At 45.5% G+C, this 22938-nt stretch overlaps 1 protein-coding gene across 2 annotated transcripts in view; it reads left to right on the top strand.

Moving 5' to 3' along the window:
* The first annotated feature begins 3962 nt into the window (after positions 1 to 3962).
* Positions 3963 to 22938, top strand: part of rasal2 (RAS protein activator like 2) — a 47976-nt gene continuing 29000 nt past the window's right edge. The window contains exons 1-2 of one of the 2 annotated variants that reach the window (XM_079570078.1): positions 3963 to 4196; positions 19560 to 19684. In XM_079570078.1, coding sequence (XP_079426204.1) covers positions 4085 to 4196; positions 19560 to 19684 — 237 coding nt within the window. In that variant the 5' untranslated portion in view covers positions 3963 to 4084. Of the gene's footprint in view, positions 4197 to 15324; positions 15524 to 19559; positions 19685 to 22938 lie in introns of those variants that run through there. The other variant, XM_079570077.1, reaches the window with a different exon arrangement.

The following is a 22938-nucleotide window of genomic DNA, read 5'->3' as shown; positions in this document are numbered from 1 at the left end:
CTGTAGTAAATTATTTTTTTAGCTCACATGCCCCAGGATGTTCTGACTTCATGAAGAGAAATGAAGGCCTTAAATGTCTGCGTCAAATCTAAATTCATTGGAAAAAAACAACATTGCTCGACTCAGGTTCATCAGAAACGCAGAAGTGATGGTGCAAAACACATGAAACAGTATTAATGCTACAATTATTTACTCAAAAGAATTTTCAAATTTCCCTTCATTTTAATTCATTTTACTAAATATTTGCTAATGTTGAGAAAACATATGCACACATGCTTTAATTACATTATTATATATCATATATTTATTTTAAAGCGACAAAAGCAAGACTAAAAAAGCTTTCAAATGAGGCGAGATTATGAACATTACATTTAACTTGCTGCTGTCTGTATAAACCCTGTAAATAAATACTTCACTTAAAAATATCTTGCATTTATAGGTGTAAGATTGTATAAACAGACATTTCAATCCAAAAATGAGGGATTAAATGTGGCCTCGAGACCAAAACATCTATAAATAATGATCTCATAGCACCAAGTTATTCTTTCTTTCTTTCTTTCTTTCTTTCTTTCTTTCTTTCTTTCTTTCTTTCTTTCTTTCTTTCTTTCTTTCTTTCTTTCTTTCTTTCTTTCTTTCTTTCTTTCTTTCTTTCTTTCTTTCTTTCTTTCTTTCTTTCTTTCTTTCTTTCTTTCTTTCTTTCTTTCTTTCTTTCTTTCTTTCTTTCTTTCTTTCTTTCTTTCTTTCTTTCTTTCTTTCTTTCTTTCTTTCTTTCTTTCTTTCTTTCTTTCTTTCTTTCTTTCTTTCTTTTAATCTATGTTTTAATGTAAAACTATGCATTTATTTGTGACAGATATTTTCCTCATTGAAAAATCCCTCATTAATGTTCAAACAAACATGAGCCTTTGCTGTGAGCGGCTCATCTCGCCTAAGACACGACTGTAACTTCACCAGGAGTGGGTGCGTCTCCAGCTCGTTTCCATGGAGACGTCAACTAAAATCTGCAGATTTGGAGATTTACAGTAAATATATAAATACATAGATCCAAATCCATTCTTTGATTAGCCACTGCAGAAATAACATTTCCTGTGTTGAGCTGGTCAGTAGGAGCATGTTTTGTGTTGATGGCGACAGTATTGTCCAAAAGTGTGCCTTTAATGCAGAACTTAAAGATGTACAGTACGGTTCCCTTCAGGGACAAGACTCCCCTGAAAAAGATTCTGAATCTCAGGGACTTTCCCAGTGAAATAAAGATGAAAAAAGGCAATAAAAAACTATAAGTCTCTTATTAAATCTATATCAAGAAAGAAAATAAAGGCAGAAATAAAGCTGAACTAATGAATACGAAGGTGCTTTTATTTTGGCGTGCTGGACCGAAACAGGAAGTCACTTCTTGGGCGGCATTGTTTTGATTTGAACTTATGCACAGTCGATTCCTGTCAGCAGCTTCAAAATTCAAATACAAATAACTTTTGTGCCCAACATTTCCTTCATTTATTTGCTGCTTCACTGAAATAAAATGAATAAAACTGATGTTGTGCTTCTAAACAAGTCATATTTTCAAAAGCTTTAAAACCTGTCATGCACTTAAAGGAACAGTTCACCGTGTGTCCATACTCAGATATGTTCTTACCTGAGCTTAGACGAGTTGATGTGTACCTGTCTGGTCTTTAAGTGTGCCCTCAGTCACGCAAAAAGACCAAAGATGTTGTTAGCATTTGGCCTCTCCCATAGCTCCACACAGGGGTGAAGTTAGAAGTGACCGCGCTCTTCCACGTATCCAACATCCTGCAAAGAAATCCAAGCAGAAACTGTCCAAAAACTCACAAGTTTAATGGATTTAAGAATTTTGAAGCTGCTCAAAGAAGGTCCTATGGTAAAATATAACTTGACCTGTTAAGATGTTTTTTTTAAAATTGAAATAGCTTTTGATTTCAGTAAATATGACCTCCTAATGCTGCAAATTCAACAAATGACCATTTTCAGTTAATTACAAGCTTTAAAATGTATTGAAACGATTGCATAATCATTTGGAACAGTGGATTTTGAGTTTTTTACTATATTTAGTAAAGACGCACACGTGTTTTGTCACACGCACACATGTTTGGATCATCGATATCCTGCCCCCCCTTGTGCTCGAACATGGTGTTCGTTATGGACAGACCGGGACCAGATAACATGTCTCACAACCTGAAGGAACCAGCTGTCACAGTAAACAGCTGCTTCATTAAAATGTGCATGTGTTGTTGTTTGCAAATACAAATACTATTGTGGCTCTTCTTTGGTTTAAAATCGATCCATTTGTAAAATTGTGATGAATTACATTTGTGAAATTAGATTAATCACAGATCGTTTTTTTCTCCTAGAACTATATTCATCATTAATACTTGGCCGACATAAAACACTCATTTAACTCATTCAGCAGATATTCACAGTTTGATCATTCTCGCTCGCCCAAGGCTTTAACATTTCTGCACATGCTCCATCAGTCACTTTTAACACACATCTGAACATGTAGAGAATCATAAAGTAGAGTATAAGGACAAAATAAAATGATTTTGTTGAAATAGAATCATTTATATAATACCTCTTTGATGCATACGTAGCTCTCTGTTGCTTTTGTTACATAAAAGTCGTTCATGTAAAGGGTTGGAGACCCCGGGCTCATATGTCAGTTTGGAGAAAGCCCTCATGCAAGGCTCCATGGGGCAAACGAGATGGCTGCACCCTGAGCTGGAATACTGGGAATGACTCTGAAGAAGTGTCTTGTTATGGCCTGAGACAGGACGAGCTGCAGACGCCGAGTGGATCCGGTCACCAGGGGTCAGAGTCCACCTGGTCTAAACATTTGAATCGTAATGAACTCATGATTAATGCACTAATTAAAGCTGGACATGATTTGTCCTGTTCAAACTGTGGCATTTTTAGTTTCTAGCTCTCACAATCCCGCCTGCACATCTGAATTGTTCAAGCACATGAATCATATGCATGTTTCACAGGTGTTTACAGCACCCTCTGGTGGCAAGAACACATTTACTCTACAACACCAAAAAGTCAGGTGCCCCCGCTTTTAAGGTGCATTATGAAACTTTTACATGAAAAAAAAAAAGAAGTTGTATGTTATGTGCGTATTTAACCTTGTAGTGACCCGTGCTGCTGTGTGAGTGGTCCGCATGGCGCTCACACACTGGTCTCTAGGACTCCAGGATCTGTTATGTGGAAGGTTTTCGCTGCTGACGGAGCCGCTCGTGAGAAAACCTACAAAACAACTGATCCTGGAGCGTCGTAGAGACCACCGTGATGGAAAGTGAAGGCACCGAAAAAGTTGCTCTGTGCATTTTCTCCAGTTCGGCTTGACCCAAATCTAAAAGCTTCTCGACTGGAGAGTAACAGTGTAATGCCTCATTTGAAAGCTAAGGCCTACAAACTGATCGTAACTTCTTTTGTGTCACTTTTGTCTTGTTTTTGTAGTTTTTTTTGTCATGTTTTTGTTACTTTTTCAGTTTTTGTGTTTCCGCAGCTTTTTTGTGTCGGTTTCGTCACATCTTTGTCGCTCTTTTGTTGCTTCTTTGTTGTGTTTTCATCCTTGTTTTCGTTGAAGAAGCTTTTAGATTTGGGTAAAGCCACAACTGGGGAACATGTGTTGTGTGCTACACCAAAGTGCCCCTGGTCCTGTTCACATGTAAATCCGCTCTTGATGGATGAGCCGAATCAAACTTTCCCCAAACTTCCGTGCGCGCTCCCGTGCGTGTGTGTCCTGCTGCTGCGCGCGCCTGACCAGTGTGGCACTTTCCCACGGACAGGAACACGAGTGTCGTCCGCTCTCCGGGCTAGCACTTTCCTCGGCTCCTTTTTCCACCTTTCCCCACACTTTCCCACCACAAACCCCCCCAGGAGAGCTCCGCCTCGCCGTGCCCGCTCCCGCCCCGACTTCCACCGCTTTCAAAGTTACAAAGAGCGGAATATGTGCGAGAGCGAGCCCGGTTAGCGACGCCGAAGCTCCGGGGCTACTTTTAGCTTCTTAAAGGGGCAGCCCCGCCGGCCCGAGGACCAGCGGACACTTTTCTTTTGTTTTTTGTCGCCGATTATGGACACGGACTCGGCGGCGGGGGACAGGGAGTCCCTCCGAGGGGACCCGTTAGTGGACCGGCTGCTGGAGGACACCGTCTGCCAGCAACAAGGGTGGCTCCGAGTGCACGGTGAGTCCCGGGTCGGTCAGGGGGAGCTCCTGTGCGCAGACCGGACACCGACGTTGGAGCGGGTTTGGCACGGGTCAGGGCCGAGTCTGGGTTAAGTCCGGCTTTAGCTCGTGTTTGGCCCTCGGCTGGACTGTGTGGACCTACTTTTGTTGTTTTGATGTAACTCCTGGTGTTGCCCAAAGCACTAACGACTACTATCTGTACTACTGCTCCTTTAAATGCTACAATTATACCTCCGACACTATTACTGCTGCTGCTACATAAACAACTACTACTGTTACTACTACTTAAACTACTACTACAACTGGTACACCAGGATTTATGGCTCTTCCCTGACTCTTTATGGCTCTTCACACTGACCTGTGCTCAATGGTGACCTGTCATATTTAAGTCCTTTCTGCTGACCAACATCACACACATGTTTGACTATTGTCTATTAGACCATAGTTCATATGAGCTGGAGGAGAGGACTTTGAACTTTGTAACAGTTTGTGTTTCATGTGAATTGGCCCAGGGATTACAGAGAAATTAGCAATAAACATGGGGGTAGAAACCGTTACCATAGTTACTGCCATGGAGTTTTCAGCTGCTCCGCCTCTATAGACTCTAGGATCTTAAGAATGTTGTGGTGTCACGTGAACAAGACCTAGATAAAGAATCACACAAGAATCATTCCTTGAGTTGTTCAAAAGATTCAGGCCTAAATAAATATGAAAATAAACGATTAATCCGTCCGTCCGCTTTATCCGGGGCCGGGTCGCGGGGGCAGCAGTCTCAGCAGAGATGCCCAAACTTCCCGATCCACACACACCTCCTCCAGCTGTTCTGGGGGGACCCCGAGGCCACACCAGGCCAGCTCGGAGACATAGTCCCACCAGCGTGTCCTGGGTCTTCCACGAGGCCTTGTCCCACTAGGACATGCCTGGAACACCTCCCGCGGGAGGCGACCAGGAGGCATCCGAAACAGATGCCCGAGCCACCTCAGCTGCTCCTTTCGACGTGAAGGAGCAGCGACTCTACTCCGAGCTCCTCCCGGGTAACTGAGCTCCTCACCCGATCTCGAAGGGTGCGCCCAGCCACCCTGCGAAGGAAACTCATTTCGGCTTAAGTGGCGCTAAAGGTCACGTGGTGAGGACTCGCTGATGGAGTAAACTTAAAGGGGCTGGAAGCAAGTTCGCCATTTTATACTCACTACTGCCACCTCAGGCCATATGTGTAACTGCACCTTCTATATTAAGCTCGTGCATGACGGCAATTCGGGCCGAAGTGACACATTTCTGAGCGACAGTGCAGGATTTTAGAGGCAGTTGTGGTGAACAGGTCTGAGCTCATTCTACACATTAGGACATGGCTGGAACATGTAGGGGGAGGAAAATACTTAATTTGAACATTTTTAAACTCCTTATAGTCCCTTTAAAGTTGCATTATGCGGCTTTTATACGGGACCCAGCTGCCTTTATTGTGCTGTTATTTTCCATCAGTGTTCTCTCTGATGCTCCACGATCACTTGTTTTCAGAGTTTCTGGTAGATTTTCTCACCAGGACACCAAAAGTATTGTTCCTGGAGCGCTGTAGAGTGTGATGGAACGTAGAGGCTAACCACTCATACAGCCATCGGGGTCACTGAAAGGTCAAAGGTCAGTTACGCACAAATATGAAGCTGTTTTTTTTTTTTTAAATGACTGTTCGTAGGACGCTTCAAAAAAGTCACTGCAATTGAACTTGCGTTTGCTCAAAGCTGCACAAGTTGGCGTGAACATTTGAAAGCTAAGAACCTCCAGGTTTCAGCCACTGAGCTGTAATGCCTGGAGGCTCTGATTGGTCGGGGACAGGAGCTGCGATCAGGGCTGAACGATTCATCGCATTTGCAATTTTATCGCGATATTACACAGCGCGATTTCCAAATGGCAGAGGCCCGAGCAGCTGAGGGCCGTGACTGTAGCAGAGGGAGCCCGGTGCTTTTGTTTACTCCTCAGCCTAGTGAAGGTGCGCCATAGATCTTGGATGTAAGGTGAAAATATCAGCGTTTATGATGCAGCCAAAGGAGTGTTGTTGTTTTTTCTCCATTAGCATTACGTTAGCCGCGGTGCTAGTCACTCCTGTCAGAGCACCGGCCGCACTGCTACAGGCTCTGATGCTCTGAGGCTCTGATGCTCTGAGGCTCTGATCACCATCATGTCTCTGCCTCCACACAGGTGAAGGTGAGCCGGGAGCTGCTGGTAAAGAGTAAAGAGTAAAGAGTAAAGAGTAAAGAGTAAAGAGTAAAGAGTCGTTTGCAGATCAGTTGGGACCTTTTAGAACGTAAAAGGAGGCTTATGTTTGGGAATGTTTTGGATAATAAACTGAAACACAATTAAGATGCAAATAGTACAAATAATAATAATAATAATAATAATACAATAATACAATCATGTAAATGTGGGCTGTTATGAGTTATATTTAAAGCAGTGCGAAGTAACGTGTTTACCTTAATAAATCCTCCCCGTAGTCCCTCTGGGGGTGATACAAGTGTTAATGGGATGGGGGTCTTTCATCTCCCCCTGGTGTCTCTGGCCAGAAAACCACAATTGCAACTTGACTGGCACTGGACCAGAGCCACCAATACACACTAATGGAATCACGAAGAAGAAGCTAACAGGCTAACGGGCAAAGCTAACTGCGGGCTAACGTCACTTTAAACAGTATTTACAGCCAATTCTGTGTGAGTGAAGAAAAAAATCTCCATCGTGTAATTGGATGAACAACATCCCTCTGTCTCTCACGGACAATTAATGAATAACAAATCGCAACATGCTACAACACCAGCAGTTGCGCTTATGGCCTCTCGGGGCATGAGTCTCTTAGTACTGCTTTAAAATGATTATTAAGGACTTTAAAGTAAGTAATACTTTGATAAGTCAGTTGTAAATATTTCATGAGCAATAACATAGTCTCAGTTTAGGCTGTGTCTGAGTTATATGTGACAAAAAGTTATTAAGGGGAGACACTACAGGCAAAACCCAATTTTTTCAGTTTTCAGGTTTTGGGCCAAATTGGTCTCTGAACATACACCCGGAAACAGAAAATATACCTAATCTTCGCAATAACATGTTTAAATATTGCGCTGATTCAATGTTCCCCCATAGACTTATATGGGAGAACACAATTTCAAGGGCCTTTTTCTCAAAACACATTTTTCTGTCATTGTGGCGACACTATGTCCATGTCAGTCGGACCTAAAGACTTCACATTTTCCAGCCTTGGACTGAACAATATTTGGAAGATTTTTTCAGAGGGATTTTTTATTATTTAATCCCTAAGCCCCATTTATTGAGTTTTGAAAGTCAAAAAATAAGGCGAAAATTACATTTTTACAATTTTTTCCACTAAAAAAACAGCTTATTTTAAAACTAAACAAGAAATCCAAAATCCCCTCTGAGAAAGTCTTGGTAACTCATTCATCAATAAAATGAAACCATACATTTGAATGTAGCTCTATCCATTATTCAGATTTCGTCGCCGAAAAGATGGGAAATTTTGGGCATTTTTAGGCATAAAACACCTTGTTCTTATATGAAAAGATAAAATGAGAGAAAACTTGCAATGTATTTTTTTCTTACATTTATGCCAGTGATCTGCAGCAAAAGTTTCAAATTGATATCTGTAAATATACATTTTTTCCCTATTCACCTGCAGTGTCTCGCCTTAAGGATAAATGGGGAAGAAAAACCGAAATGAAATTGAACTCACAATTTGGATTTTGGGCAAAACCGTTCAGCCCTAACTGGGATTGAGGAAGTTAATTTCCAAACTGGTTTAAACTGGTTTAAACTCTTATCTGGCGATAAGAGTGGAGCTCATTCTGCTTCCTGATTGGATAATTGATCTGTGGCACAGACATTTACTGAATGGATTAGTGGTGTCAGTGGATGAATGAGGAGTTGTTCACACGTTTTGATGCTGAAGTCCTGCTTTGGTTTGTGTGGGGCCGAGGCGGAGGTCAGGCTCCAGCTGCTGTGGGAAACCTGAGCCGCGTCCCGGATTGTCCGCTCATGTTGTCGCATGTGGACATGGGCGTGGCTCATTCTGACGTAGCTCTGATTCCGGGTTACAGCGAGAGTCCGATGCCTGGGGGAGACTTGAACGTAAGACATTCTCAGTGTGTGAGTGTGAACTCACTTGGAAATACAGCTCTTCATCATTTTTAAGGAATGATTTCAATCTGGTCCTGTGACATTTCCATGGTTATATGTGTTACATGTGGTGCTCAGGCTGGTTACATTTACAACGTCCACTGTAAAGCTGTTCATGGTCGGACTAATGGGTCAGTTTGTGTCTGACTTCAGAGATGTCGGACTAATGGGAGGGCCACAATTCTGTTACTATAGTAGTTGTTCATTGACAAAACAATGAGCCGTGATCCACACTGTCCACATTAAACACCACTGACGTATTCAGATTGATCAACACGCGAGAAAAGATCATCTTCAGCACTTACACTTTGTCCTCTCTTAATAACTGATTGTAGAAATGTAAAGTTTACTCTAGTTCCATATTCTGTGACACCTCATCAGTCACGGTTGGGCAGTTCCTCTTCCGTGGTTTTCCGTGAACGCAGCTGACTGACCGTAGAGTGTCCGAGCCGTGCGTCACACCTCAGGGGCCGGAGCATGTCTCACAGTCCTGTCCTGGGACCATGGACTCATCTTTTCCACTCCTACTGTCTGCCTCTATTCTCAGCATTGTGTCACCGCTGTTCCCATCGCTCCCATGGAGGGTCTGGTCAGTCTAACCCTCTGCTGGAAAAGGTTTTGAGTTTGTTTAAAGCTGTGGGAGCTTCTGTGCTGTGAACAGAATGAATGAGGATTATTATGATTAGGGCTGCTCGATTATAGAAAAAATAAATATCACGTTTATTTTAGTAATAATTGAAATCGCGATTATTCAAACGATTATTTGTCGCCTTAAAAAAATAAATAAATACAAATTATTCATTTTATTATTATTTTAAAAAACAACTATGGACTACATTTTCTTTGGACAATAAAAGCTTTTTTTTTATATGCTCACGTTTCTAAACTAATCCTATAGGGACACCTGCCCCCTGCTGGCCAGCCCTCACACCTGTCCAACAGAGCCGCGCGGCCTGATGACATCATCACTCAGCGCTAATGTTTTTATGTCAAACCAAAGCCTGAGCCTTTAGCTCGTGAAATACAAAGGGAACAGAAACAATCATCTCAGCAGCATGAAATACTACGAGTTTGCTTTGAGCTCCGTTGATCTGCTCCTGAAGAAGAGTTTTAGACTTTTCTACTAAACAAAACCAAACAGCTGTTCTCCTTTCAGCACAAGGTGAGCTCTTAACAGTGGCGTTATCTCAAGAGTTTGGTATAAATAATATGAGTACGATATTATTAACAGTTCTGTCAGGCTACGCCGGTGTTTCAGCTGATCAGACGCGTCGCACAAACCGCGCAGGACGGGCGAGCGGGAGGGCATCCTTAATAATCGTTTGTTCTCGATTATGCTATTTTTGTGATCGTTTAGTGTAGTAATCGAAATCGTAGTCGAATTTCGATTAATTGCACAGCCCTAATTATGATCGTCCTTCAGGAATGTAAAAGCAGAGATTTGTGAGAAGACCATGCCTGTCTCTCCACCTTGTGCAATGGCATTTTGCAACCTGCTGCAGTTTGTGGTCGTCCGAGGCCTAAAGCTGGATTAGAGTCAGAGGAAACGCCCGCAAGTCACACAGCCAACAGTTGACCTGTGCTCAGCAGGGTTTCTGTCTGGGACCACACTATTCATCTGAAGCAAACTGAAAATACACAAGTACTGTCACTCCTGTAGCTCTTCTGAGTCTGCTCCAGATTGCACCATGTGGTTTGATTTGATCCATTTATTTATTATGCTTTATATTGGAAATGTGTGCGATATTCCTACACCTCATTCCTACTGGTATCAGATATCGGAGCCGATACTGAGTTTAGCCGACAACAAAGCAGAGGTACGTTGGTATCGGACGCACGTTTCTTTTACACCACAGCGCACATGGTATGGCCTGACACCAGGCCTCACTCTGGAGGAGGGAGATCCATGTCTCATGTGAGCAGGAGAGGACGAGCACTCATGTCACGGCCCAGTCTAAGCACTGATGGGCCAAACTAAAAATCTATTTATATTGAATCAAATAACGGTCTGTAAATACTTTGTAATGACTTACTTTAACTTTAGAAAGATCCAGAGTCACCCTAAAAAGCCACAACCTAAAAAAGAAGCAGAAAGTGATGAACTGTCTTCCTCTGTGATGATGATCAGTGTGTGAGCACTTTGTGTGGTTTTAGCTTTAGATCCTGCTGTGTTTTCCTGAAGGCCATTGCTGTGTAAACGCCGCCTGAAATATACCGTTTTATATGTTGATTCCAAATAGCTGATACGTGTTGGCTTTCTGGTTTAAAACATGACTTTCTTAAAGTAAATCTGAGTGAATACATACTGTTCCTCATTCTGAAGGTCTCAACCTGGAGAATTCAATCACTGAGTTACTTTTAACCTCTGCTCGTACTTTTGATCACCTGCAAAATGCTGCTGCTAGCAGCTGACTATAACATCTTCAAATAATGGAATCATGTCATTGAGGTGTGAGATGGTGGGAAAGAATAATGGATATAACATTTGTAAAGCACACGTTGTAATGATTAGTATGTGAGTTGTTTATATGAATGTAACTGAACAGCATGAGTCATGGAGCCGTGGATATTTAGTTTAAAAAAGTCTGATGTTTCCGTTACCGTTCATTATGAGAAAACCTCTTCACATGTAACATCTGATTTGAAGAAAAGAGACTTTTCACTCAAAGCAGCCACATTTAAGATAAGGGATCTCTGTTTGAAATGATGCAGAATGAGCTCAATAGAGTTTAACCTAGTCTCATTTTAATGGTCACCATGAACAAATCATAAAGCACCACCACAGCAGCATTATTTCAGCAGTGCATGAGCTTTGCTAGTGAAACAGTGAAAATGTCCCAGTGTCCAGGGCTCTTACTTTGTGTCAAACTCCCCAACTTTGTCGCTCAGACGTCTACAATCAAACATGTGATTCCTGGATTAGTTTCACAGTTCTGTGTTCTGCGAACTGAACCTTAAAACCGTTCATCTCTGATCTAACCACAACCTCTGAAAAATGCCAACTGGCTATTTTTCCATCTGCGAAGTGCAGTTTGGGCTGGTCCTTCTGTTTGTTCTGCAGGAAATCCTGAGGAGCTGTCCTCTTCCTGCATCTGTCCTATTGTCCTTCAAAGACGCACAGACAGCGCTCCCTTTACATCTCATCACGTCTGTTTTTCAAGCTCCAGATGATGCCAGCTCACCCCGGCTTGTTTTATTGAGAACACGACACACGTCAGTGCAAAAAAGTATTCCGACATGTTTACTTTGTACTGGAGCTCACGTGGGTAGAAAATGTCCATAAACACAGAACATGGGTCCGTAACATGGGGTCATAAGACTTCACTATCGGCCCATCTGAGTGAGGAATGAATTGGACACTCCTGGTGAGAGTGTGAGTGGGCCAACAGGAGAACAGCCCATGCTCACTGGGATTTAGATATGAAAATTGACGGTCATCCCCCCAGTGGAGATAGTCGGGCTGAAACAACCAATCAATTATTGAAATACAACTATTTCAAAAGTCAAATAGCAGACTCACAAAGAGCAACATTTATTTGAAAGTTTAGTATTTTTTGATGAAAAACGACTTGTTGTTAAGTGTGTCTCAGCCAGGACAATTCTCCAATTAGAAAGCAAAACATTCGCACAATGTTCACTCCATCAGCATGTCCTCAAGAGGTGTCACTTTAGTTTATGTGGTAAAAAGTTTAAAAAAGTACAAATTCATGCGCAGACTCTGCAGACTACAATCGATGACCAAAATAATTGTTAACTGCAGCATTTTAAACACCTAACCATTCGAATTGCGCTACCACTTCTGTTTTGTCGCCTCTGCATTCTGGAACAAACCTCTGGAGCTGTTCTTCGTTGCTAAGCACTAAGATGTGAATGATAATTGTTTCCTGATTCTTTGCTTGTGCTTTGGTGACAATGGAATAGTTTTACTCTGACACTTGACACTGAACACAAGCCTCACCGCCGTCGTTCGCCCTCCTGCCTCTCCCGGATATCATTTTAATATGTGTGGCTTTGGAGCGTGCAGTACCTCGTCACGTCGTGATATAATCCCCTTTAAACATGTTTGTAATGCAGTGCCTTCTTTATTGCTTTCATTGAAGCACATCATTCCTCTGATCCGAACGCCTGGGCTCAGGAAAGGCATTTCAAAGCACAGCTGCTGCGTTGTCATAAAGCTTTTCCCCCTCTTTTCAGACGCTGTCTCAGTTTCACCTGTGTCTTTATGATGTAGTAGAGATGGTTATGTTGCTCCACATTCAGAAGGATCATCTGTGTCCTTTTCCTGAATGTGTGCTTTGGACTCCCGTAGTTGAAGTAAAAGTAAACAGGATTTACTCCAAACTGTGCGAACAACATTGTAATAACCTGAGGGGAAATGGCTCCAAAATGTTTGCTTCTGCCCCTTTTAATAAACAAACGTCAAAAAGTAAAGTTGAAATGAAAAGTCAGTTGTGAGACAGCTTGGAAACTGTGTCCAGAAGCATGTGTGAAATGTGTGTGTGTGAGGTTATTTTTGGCCGGTGCAGAGGAAGCCTGGCCCTGTGTCCTCTTGTTGTAGTGTTCCGCGGGGCTCCTGTCTGGGACCGCGGTGAGGAAATGGACCGAATTCCTCCACCGGTGACGTCCACACCTCAGGCCGACCTGACCTCCGCCTCAGGGCGCTCCGAGCTGCGCCTCAGGCTGTTAGGGAGCCTTGTGTGCGAGAGCCGAGGATGTTTGCCTCTGACTTTCCTATCCTCGTGTGAAGAGTTGTGGATAGTGAGGACTGAGGAGGCCAGTATTCACATACGCCTGGACCTGACAAAGATAAAGGCCAGAACGCCCCACAAGTCACGCTCACAGTGGGTTGAAAAAGTATCCGTACCCCTTTAGCTTTTTGACAATTTGACACGCTATGGTACACAAACATAAATACTGTATATATACAGTATTTACGTGAAAGACACACACTAAGTGACACACAACCGTGAAGTGAATTACAGCTGCAGGTCTGTTGGGGTTTGTCTCTACCAGTGCTGCACATCTTGAGATTTTTTACCCATTCTTCTTTGCAAAACATCTCAATTCAAGATTCAAAAGATTCAAAGATTTTATTTGTCAGTTCATTTCAGGCCAGATTTATGCCGTGTACGACTAATAGTTGTTCCGTGGACAGTTTCCCCCACCTGAGCTGTGTCTCTCTGCCGTTCATCCAGGGTCATCATAGGCTTCTTGGTAACAGCTGTGGTCAGTGCTGTCCTTGTTCGGTCAGTAAGTTTAAGAGGACGGCCGGGTCTTGGTAAGTTTGCAGTGATGTCAGACTCTTTCCATTCCTGGATGGTTTATTTAACTGTACTTTGAGAGATGTTCAAAGCTTTGGAAAGCTTTTTATAACCTAACCCAGCTTTATCCTTCTCAGTAACTTTATCCTGGACCTGTCTGGTTTGTTCTTGGACTTCATGATGCTTCTGCTCCACAATAGTCTCTAACAGACCTGAGACTATCACAGAGCAGCTGTATTTGAACTGACATTAGATCACACACAGGTAGATTTAGGGCTGGCCGATATAAAAAAAAAAAAAAAATCACAATAATTTTCCCCATATTGATCAATCTCGATTTTTGATTTGATTCTTTTAGTTTTAAAGAAAATAAATAAATAAATGTGGTCTTTCCTGGACTTACATGTAAACAGATGCTGCGGCCAAACTGAAAACTGCAGCGAACTCGTCAGCAAAAACAAGCTCCACACTTCTAGCCTCACAGGACAACATCCCCTCACCTGCCCCGTGCCCACGCAGCACACCCAACATCTGCAACGGAAACGTGTGAAGAATGTCAGAAGCCATACTTGGCCCATGGCTTCAGAGCCTCACAAAGCCCCGACTCACAGAGAGAAGCCTAGCAACTTACTTTGTACATAATACATAGAAATACTCATCGTAAAGAGCACATTTATAAGTATAAAAGAAGATCAAACTTACAATTCACTGTCCAGCTAATCCACGGCTACAGCCTCAAAAATAGTCCACATGGTCCAATATTTCACTGTATAACTGTCAAATCAAATGTTTATGCTTCAGTTTATATCCCTGTGTAAAGAAGCAACCATCAGTTGTGTTAATTTCTCATGTTGATTTTGCAACCCTAATCATAAGGCTTTCAGTAATATAATTTATCGCAATAGTTTCCTGCCCCAATATATTGAACTTAGCAGGATGGGGCCTTTCTGTGTGGCGTTTGCAAGTTCTCCTTGTGTCTGCGTTGGTTTCCTCTGGGTACTCCGGTGTCCCTACCACTAAAAACATGTACAATAGGTTTCCCTCTGGGGCCAGGACTCCCTTGAAAATTAGATTCCTAATCTCAGTGGAACTTCCCTGGTTAAATAAAGGTCAAATGAAATCTGGAAATGGATCCCCGTGAAGAATGGGTTAAAATCAGTAAAGTACAGCTGATGATAAAGTTCTGTGCACTGTTTCACCGTAATGTTGAGCCATGGATTGTTGCCTAATGCTGCAGGACCCATTCCTCTCATTCATTCTGGCCTATTGTACATGTTTTTAGTGGTAGGGGAAACCGGAGTACCTGGAGGAAACCTACACAGACACGGGGAGACATGCAAACTCCACTCAGAAAGGCCCCGTCCGAGGTGGGAATCGAACCCAGGACCTGCTGTACTACTGTACTACTGTGCAGTTTTACTCTGTCCAATTGTAGCAGAAAACACTGCTCTGGTCTGAACTGAGGAAAGCCGTCAACAGATTTGAAATATGACGTTGCCTCATGCAGCCGCTCGGTCTGAAGGAAACCACAGCCTGTGACTGTGCTCAACTGTGATTGGACCATTCGGCTCAACAGCACTTCCTACATAACCAAGTGCTCACAACGAAACCGGAACATCGTCTAAACCCGGTCTAGCTTTCTGACAAAACAATCCACCCCTCGGCGAGCTCTTCCACCTCTTCTTATCGAAAGGACCAATAGGACTAAACATGGCTGCGTCTGGGGGAAAAGATCCCCTGTACGTACGAGTGTTGGGGCTGTCCAAGGAGCGCAGAGTGGGTAGACCCGGGTTCTTCAGGTCCACGTCTGAGCCAGCAGGAGACTGTGCCGAGGAGCAACCCCAACACTCCGCCTCCCGCTTCAGAACGCTGCAGACTCACGCCACACGCTCCGGTATGACCTTTGTAAACCCCAACACTCCGCCTCCCGCTTCAGAACGCTGCAGACTCACCCCACACGCTCCGGTACGACCTTTGTAAACCCCAACACTCCGCCTCCCGCTTCAGAACGCTGCAGACTCACACCACACGCTCCGGTACGACCTTTGTAAACCCCAACACTCCGCCTCCCGCTTCAGAACGCTGCAGACTCACCCCACACACTCCGGTACGACCTTTGTAAACCCCAACACTCCGCCTAACGCTTCAGAACGCTGCAGACTCACACCACACGCTCCTGTACGACCTTTGTAAACCCCAACACTCCGCCTAATGCTTCAGAACGCTGCAGACTCACCCCACACGCTCCTGTACGACCTTTGTAAACCCCAACACTCCGCCTAATGCTTCAGAACGCTGCAGACTCACACCACACGCTCCTGTACGACCTTTGTAAACCCCAACACTCCGCCTAACGCTTCAGAACGCTGCAGACTCACCCCACACGCTCCGGTACGACCTTTGTAAACCCCAACACTCCGCCTCCCGCTTCAGAACGCTGCAGACTCACACCACACGCTCCGGTACGACCTTTGTAAACCCCAACACTCCGCCTCCCGCTTCAGAACGCTGCAGACTCACACCACACGCTCCGGTACGACCTTTGTAAACCCCAACACTCCGCCTCCCGCTTCAGAACGCTGCAGACTCACCCCACACGCTCCGGTACGACCTTTGTAAACCCCAACACTCCACCTCCCGCTTCAGAACGCTACAGACTCATCCCACACGCTCCGGTACGACCTTTGTAAACCCCAACACTCCGCCTAATGCTTCAGAACGCTGCAGACTCACCCCACACGCTCCGGTACGACCTTTGTAAACCCCAACACTCCGCCTCCCGCTTCAGAACGCTGCAGACTCACCCCACACGCTCCGGTACGACCTTTGTAAACCCCAACACTCCACCTAATGCTTCAGAACGCTACAGACTCACACCACACGCTCCGGTACGACCTTTGTAAACCCCAACACTCCACCTAATGCTTCAGAACGCTGCAGACTCACCCCACACGCTCCGGTACGACCTTTGTAAACCCCAACACTCCGCCTCCCGCTTCAGAACGCTGCAGACTCACACCACACGCTCCGGTACGACCTTTGTAAACCCCAACACTCCACCTAACGCTTCAGAACGCTGCAGACTCACACCACACGCTCCGGTACGACCTTTGTAAACCCCAACACTCCACCTCCCGCTTCAGAACGCTACAGACTCACCCCACACGCTCCGGTACGACCTTTGTAAACCCCAACACTCCAACTAACGCTTCAGAACGCTGCAGACTCACACCACACGCTCCGGTACGACCTTTGTAAACCCCAACACTCCGCCTCCCGCTTCAGAACGCTGCAGACTCACCCCACACGCTCCGGTACGACCTTTGTAAACCCCAACACTCCAACTAACGCTTCAGAACGCTGCAGACTCCCACCACACGCTCCGGTACGACCTTTGTAAACCCCAACACTCCGCCTAATGCTTCAGAACGCTGCAGACTCCCACCACACGCTCCGGTACGACCTTTGTAAACCCCACCACTCCACCTAATGCTTCAGAACGCTGCAGACTCACCCCACACGCTCCGGTACGACCTTTGTAAACCCCAACACTCCACCTAACGCTTCAGAACACTGCAGACTCCCACCACACGCTCCGGTACGACCTTTGTAAACCCCAACACTCCGCCTAACTCTTCAGAACGCTGCAGACTCACCCCACACGCTCCGGTACGACCTTTGTAAACCCCAACACTCCGCCTCCCGCTTCAGAACGCTGCAGACTCACCCCACACGCTCCGGTACGACCTTTGTAAACCCCAACACTCCGCCTCCCGCTTCAGAACGCTGCAGACTCACACCACACGCTCCGGTACGACCTTTGTAAACCCCAACACTCCACCTAATGCTTCAGAACACTGCAGACTCACCCCACACGCTCCGGTACGACCTTTGTAAACCCCACCACTCCACCTAATGCTTCAGAACGCTGCAGACTCACCCCACACGCTCCGGTACGACCTTTGTAAACCCCAACACTCCACCTAACGCTTCAGAACACTGCAGACTCCCACCACACGCTCCGGTACGACCTTTGTAAACCCCAACACTCCGCCTAACTCTTCAGAACGCTGCAGACTCACCCCACACGCTCCGGTACGACCTTTGTAAACCCCAACACTCCGCCTCCCGCTTCAGAACGCTGCAGACTCACCCCACACGCTCCGGTACGACCTTTGTAAACCCCAACACTCCGCCTCCCGCTTCAGAACGCTGCAGACTCACACCACACGCTCCGGTACGACCTTTGTAAACCCCAACACTCCGCCTCCCGCTTCAGAACGCTGCAGACTCACCCCACACGCTCCGGTACGACCTTTGTAAACCCCAACACTCCAACTAACGCTTCAGAACGCTGCAGACTCACACCACACGCTCCGGTACGACCTTTGTAAACCCCAACACTCCGCCTCCCGCTTCAGAACGCTGCAGACTCACCCCACACGCTCCGGTACGACCTTTGTAAACCCCAACACTCCGCCTCCCGCTTCAGAACACTGCAGACTCACACCACACGCTCCGGTACGACCTTTGTGAACCCCAACACTCCGCCTAATGCTTCAGAACGCTGCAGACTCCCACCACACGCTCCGGTACGACCTTTGTAAACCCCACCACTCCACCTAATGCTTCAGAACGCTGCAGACTCACCCCACACGCTCCGGTACGACCTTTGTAAACCCCAACACTCCACCTAACGCTTCAGAACACTGCAGACTCCCACCACACGCTCCGGTACGACCTTTGTAAACCCCAACACTCCGCCTAACTCTTCAGAACGCTGCAGACTCACCCCACACGCTCCGGTACGACCTTTGTAAACCCCAACACTCCGCCTCCCGCTTCAGAACGCTGCAGACTCACCCCACACGCTCCGGTACGACCTTTGTAAACCCCAACACTCCGCCTCCCGCTTCAGAACGCTGCAGACTCACACCACACGCTCCGGTACGACCTTTGTAAACCCCAACACTCCACCTAATGCTTCAGAACACTGCAGACTCACCCCACACGCTCCGGTACGACCTTTGTAAACCCCACCACTCCACCTAATGCTTCAGAACGCTGCAGACTCACCCCACACGCTCCGGTACGACCTTTGTAAACCCCAACACTCCACCTAACGCTTCAGAACACTGCAGACTCCCACCACACGCTCCGGTACGACCTTTGTAAACCCCAACACTCCGCCTAACTCTTCAGAACGCTGCAGACTCACCCCACACGCTCCGGTACGACCTTTGTAAACCCCAACACTCCGCCTCCCGCTTCAGAACGCTGCAGACTCACCCCACACGCTCCGGTACGACCTTTGTAAACCCCAACACTCCGCCTCCCGCTTCAGAACGCTGCAGACTCACACCACACGCTCCGGTACGACCTTTGTAAACCCCAACACTCCGCCTCCCGCTTCAGAACGCTGCAGACTCACCCCACACGCTCCGGTACGACCTTTGTAAACCCCAACACTCCGCCTCCCGCTTCAGAACGCTGCAGACTCACACCACACGCTCCGGTACGACCTTTGTAAACCCCAACACTCCGCCTCCCGCTTCAGAACGCTGCAGACTCACACCACACGCTCCGGTACGACCTTTGTAAACCCCAACACTCCGCCTAATGCTTCAGAACGCTGCAGACTCACACCACACGCTCCGGTACGACCTTTGTAAACCCAACACTCCACCTAACGCTTCAGAACGCTGCAGACTCACCCCACACGCTCCGGTACGACCTTTGTAAACCCCAACACTCCACCTAAGGGTTAGGGTTAGGGTTGGCTTCTAAACACTGCTGAACCCGGCATCAGAAACTGGACTGGCCAGATACGCCGTGCTTCGATACGGGGCCTGACTTCACCGTTCGTTTGTATTTAAGGAGAGAATCTGGATCGAACGTCCAATGCTGATGTTGTATGTGTTGTGTTGCAGATGTGAGGGGCCCCCCTGCTCACCGTTTCTCCTGCGGCCAGAGCCCTCACTCGGACTGCGTGTGGGAGCGCAGGTTTTGTGTCCTCACCGACTGCCAACTGCTGCTCCTGACCCGGGACCAAGAGGTACGGCCTCTCCACTATACGAACTAACACCCCCCTCAGCACTGGAATGCATAATGTCATCTTTTACAGATATAGATGGGATATATAGATGGGATATTGCTGTGAGAAAGTGGGATTTACATTTGCCGACAATATGCCGATATGAACATATTGTCCATATCGATATCTGACATTTGCCTTGCTGCTGTGGCCGATATCCGATATTTGCTGATGTTCATTTTGACGTTTAAAATCAATAGGAATAAGAAGGCAGCCAGCTAGGTTTCCCCTACCGTCATAAACACGCTGGTCAGGTTGGCCCACAATGGCGGCTCAGGACTATCCCTAACATCTGATCTACACAATTATACAAAGACAAATAAAGCACAATATGCTTTTGTCTGGGACACACTGTCTCACACAGACTTCTTTACAGACTATGATGAACAAACAATCCTTGTTTAAAAAGATGAAAAAGATCTAATGCAATTTTGGCACAGATCTACTTAGTATTATTAGATTTTCTCCCATTTTATTAATGAAGCATAAAGTATATTGTCACACAAGTTTAGTATTCAGCATGTTTCAGACTCGGGAGGGGCTCCAGAGTCTCCTCTATAAGGAGAAACGCTGAGGATATGCTTCTATTTGTTGTATTTTTAGTTAATTTTGCTGAAGGTGATAGTTTAAACATGCAGCTGATGGGCTTCTCGTCCCGTATATTCCCGTAATTCATTTGCCTGAACTTGACATTGTCTTGTTTCTGTGAGGCAGCTCCTGTTGTGATATTGGGCTATAGATGGGAGCAGCATCAGGGAGCTGTTGCTGACCCACGCCCCCAAACAAAGAGTTAGAAATTGCATTGGTGTGTATGTGGGAAAAGGATCAAATATTGCAAACAGGTGATCAGTACCACAGGAGCGACTGTACTCATACCTACTATCTGCTACTATCTGTCAAGGCCATGTCAGGGCTCTTTTTGGGAAATGGCTCCACAGTGTGGCCGTGTATTATGCACTTTGTGACATCCTTAATCAGTAAATATTCAGACGCTCGCAGTGTTTTTGGCCTAATGAATGATTCTCTGGGTTTTAAACGCACATTAACGTTAGGTTAGCTGCTCAATGAGCCATGAACAATCTGCTCATAAGCTACAAAACTACATCATAGGCTGTAAGATTTTAATTTAATGATCATATAAAAGGGACAGACTAAAAGCTGAAGCTGTGATGAAATTAAAGCAACCAAATGTCACTGACGTCATGATCACAGAGGGTTCAGCTCAGTTTAAAAACATTAACCGTCTTCTCTGTGAATTATGTGAAGCAACAGGTCACTTCTGTGGCCTCCTTTTCACATTCGATAAGGAAATAAAACAAATCAAACTTTTTTTCATGCAAATTAAAAGTTCTCAGACGATCTTTCCTCAGTCATTCCAATGGATGAGAGCTCCTGTTATCCCCATAAAAGGGGCGGTCCGCTTTTGGCGCCACTGATGTCACGTAGACGTCGCTCCCGTCGATACAAAACCAGTGATTGATTGTCTTCAATGAAGGTTTTCGAGTCGTCTTCTGTGCTCTGTGGTTGGAGTCTCCAACGTTTCGCCTCTCATCCAAAAGGCTTCGTCAAAGAACTAAGGTTCTGTTCAGCCCGCAGCCTAGATAAAGACCTAAAGGGAGGAGTTGGGGTAGGCCCGGCTCCTCCCCAGAAACTACCTTTGCTCTCACCTGTGAGTAAACACCTTTGAAGTAGAGCGTCTCTAAAGACCTGCTCACTCCCGAGTCTCGATGTGTCCTGACCTCAAAGCTGATCACTGTAGATCACCTGCCTATTGCTCTGTTGCTGCTGATGTGCCGTCTCATTGGACTGGCAGAAACCGGCTGTCGCCGAAGGAGATTGATAGCTTCTTTTACTCGTTCAAACCAACGTTCTTCTTTTGCTAACATTTTGAGCTCCGTCCTCAAAGGAGTGGTTGGAGGCTTTGAGGTGGAGATGCTGGTGCTTTCTCTTCGGGGTTGATAAAGTATCTTCTGTAATACTTGTTTGGTTTCTCCAATATAATGTTCTTTGCACTCTTCTTCTTTGCATCTAATAGAATAAACCAAATAGCTTTGTTTGTGGCTCGGCGTTTTGTCTTTGGGATGAACTAGTTTTTGTCTCAGTGTGTTCACAGGTTTGTGGTAAACTGGAATCCTGTGCTGTCTAAAGACTCTCTGAAGCTTCTCTGAGACCCCGGATACATACGGCACCGCTACTCCCTTTCTTCTGGGCTCTGTGGTGTGTCTGTCCTGTTCTTTGGGTCTTCTTGCCCTCTGTGCTTTAGTGAAAGACCAGTTAGGATATCCACAGCCTGAGAGAGCTCTCTGGACGTGTTGCCAGTCCAATGAGACGGCTCAGCAGCAGCAACAGAACAACAGGCAGGTTATCAGCAGTGATCAGCCATGAAGAGGCAGGTGTTTACTCACAGGTGAGAGCAAAGGGACCGGGCCTATCCCAACTCCTCCCTTTTGGTCTTTATCTAGGCTGAATGGAACCTTTGTTCGCTGACGAAGCCTTTTGGATGAGAGGCGAAACGTTCGAGACTCCAACCACTGAGTACAGAAGATGACTCGAATACCTCCATTGAAGATGGACAACTCCTGTACGACTGAGAGCTTACACAGACACATTGATTGATTGATAATGAAGAAGCAGAGCTCCACTGCTTTCAGTCAATACAGGCCAATAACAGCCAAGAATTCAGTTGACAGGACTACAATTAAACACTGTCACACAGATTCACTTTTAATGACCGTTTTTATAATTATGAATAATATTAATTTGGGGATTAATTTTATTATATTGCCACTGATCAATAGACCCAACTTCAGTGTGTACGTCAGGGATTATTTTTTCTTATTCACTTATTTTTTTTCTTTTAACTGGGAATCCCCATGCTGCGGCTGTGGGCGTTTGAATGATTTGGAACTGCACAGCAGCCGGAGGACCATGGCTGAAATCTTCACATGGGTTTGGGGTTTATTCACAGATCCAACATGACAGCAGCAGACGCCGCTCCATCTTTGGATCAGGCTTTAGACCGTGTTCTAAATAGTTTAGCTCGAAAGTTCACAGCGGGAGAGAAAATGAATGAGTTTTTGGCAAAATATAACTTTTCTTTTCAATCTGAAATAGTTCCAAGTGCTCGGTCTCCGCACCCCTGGGTGGGAAACACTGATTTAAAGTGTAGTCACAGCTGAGGAACATTGTCCTAAAATAATGTGTTTTGTGGTCAC

The sequence above is a fragment of the Gobius niger genome (assembly GCF_951799975.1).
Source record: "Gobius niger genome assembly, chromosome: 13".
In the NCBI taxonomy this organism is placed as follows: domain Eukaryota; kingdom Metazoa; phylum Chordata; class Actinopteri; order Gobiiformes; family Gobiidae; genus Gobius; species Gobius niger.
Note: the sequence above shows the minus strand (reverse complement) of the source record. Positions and strands in the feature narration are given on the sequence as shown.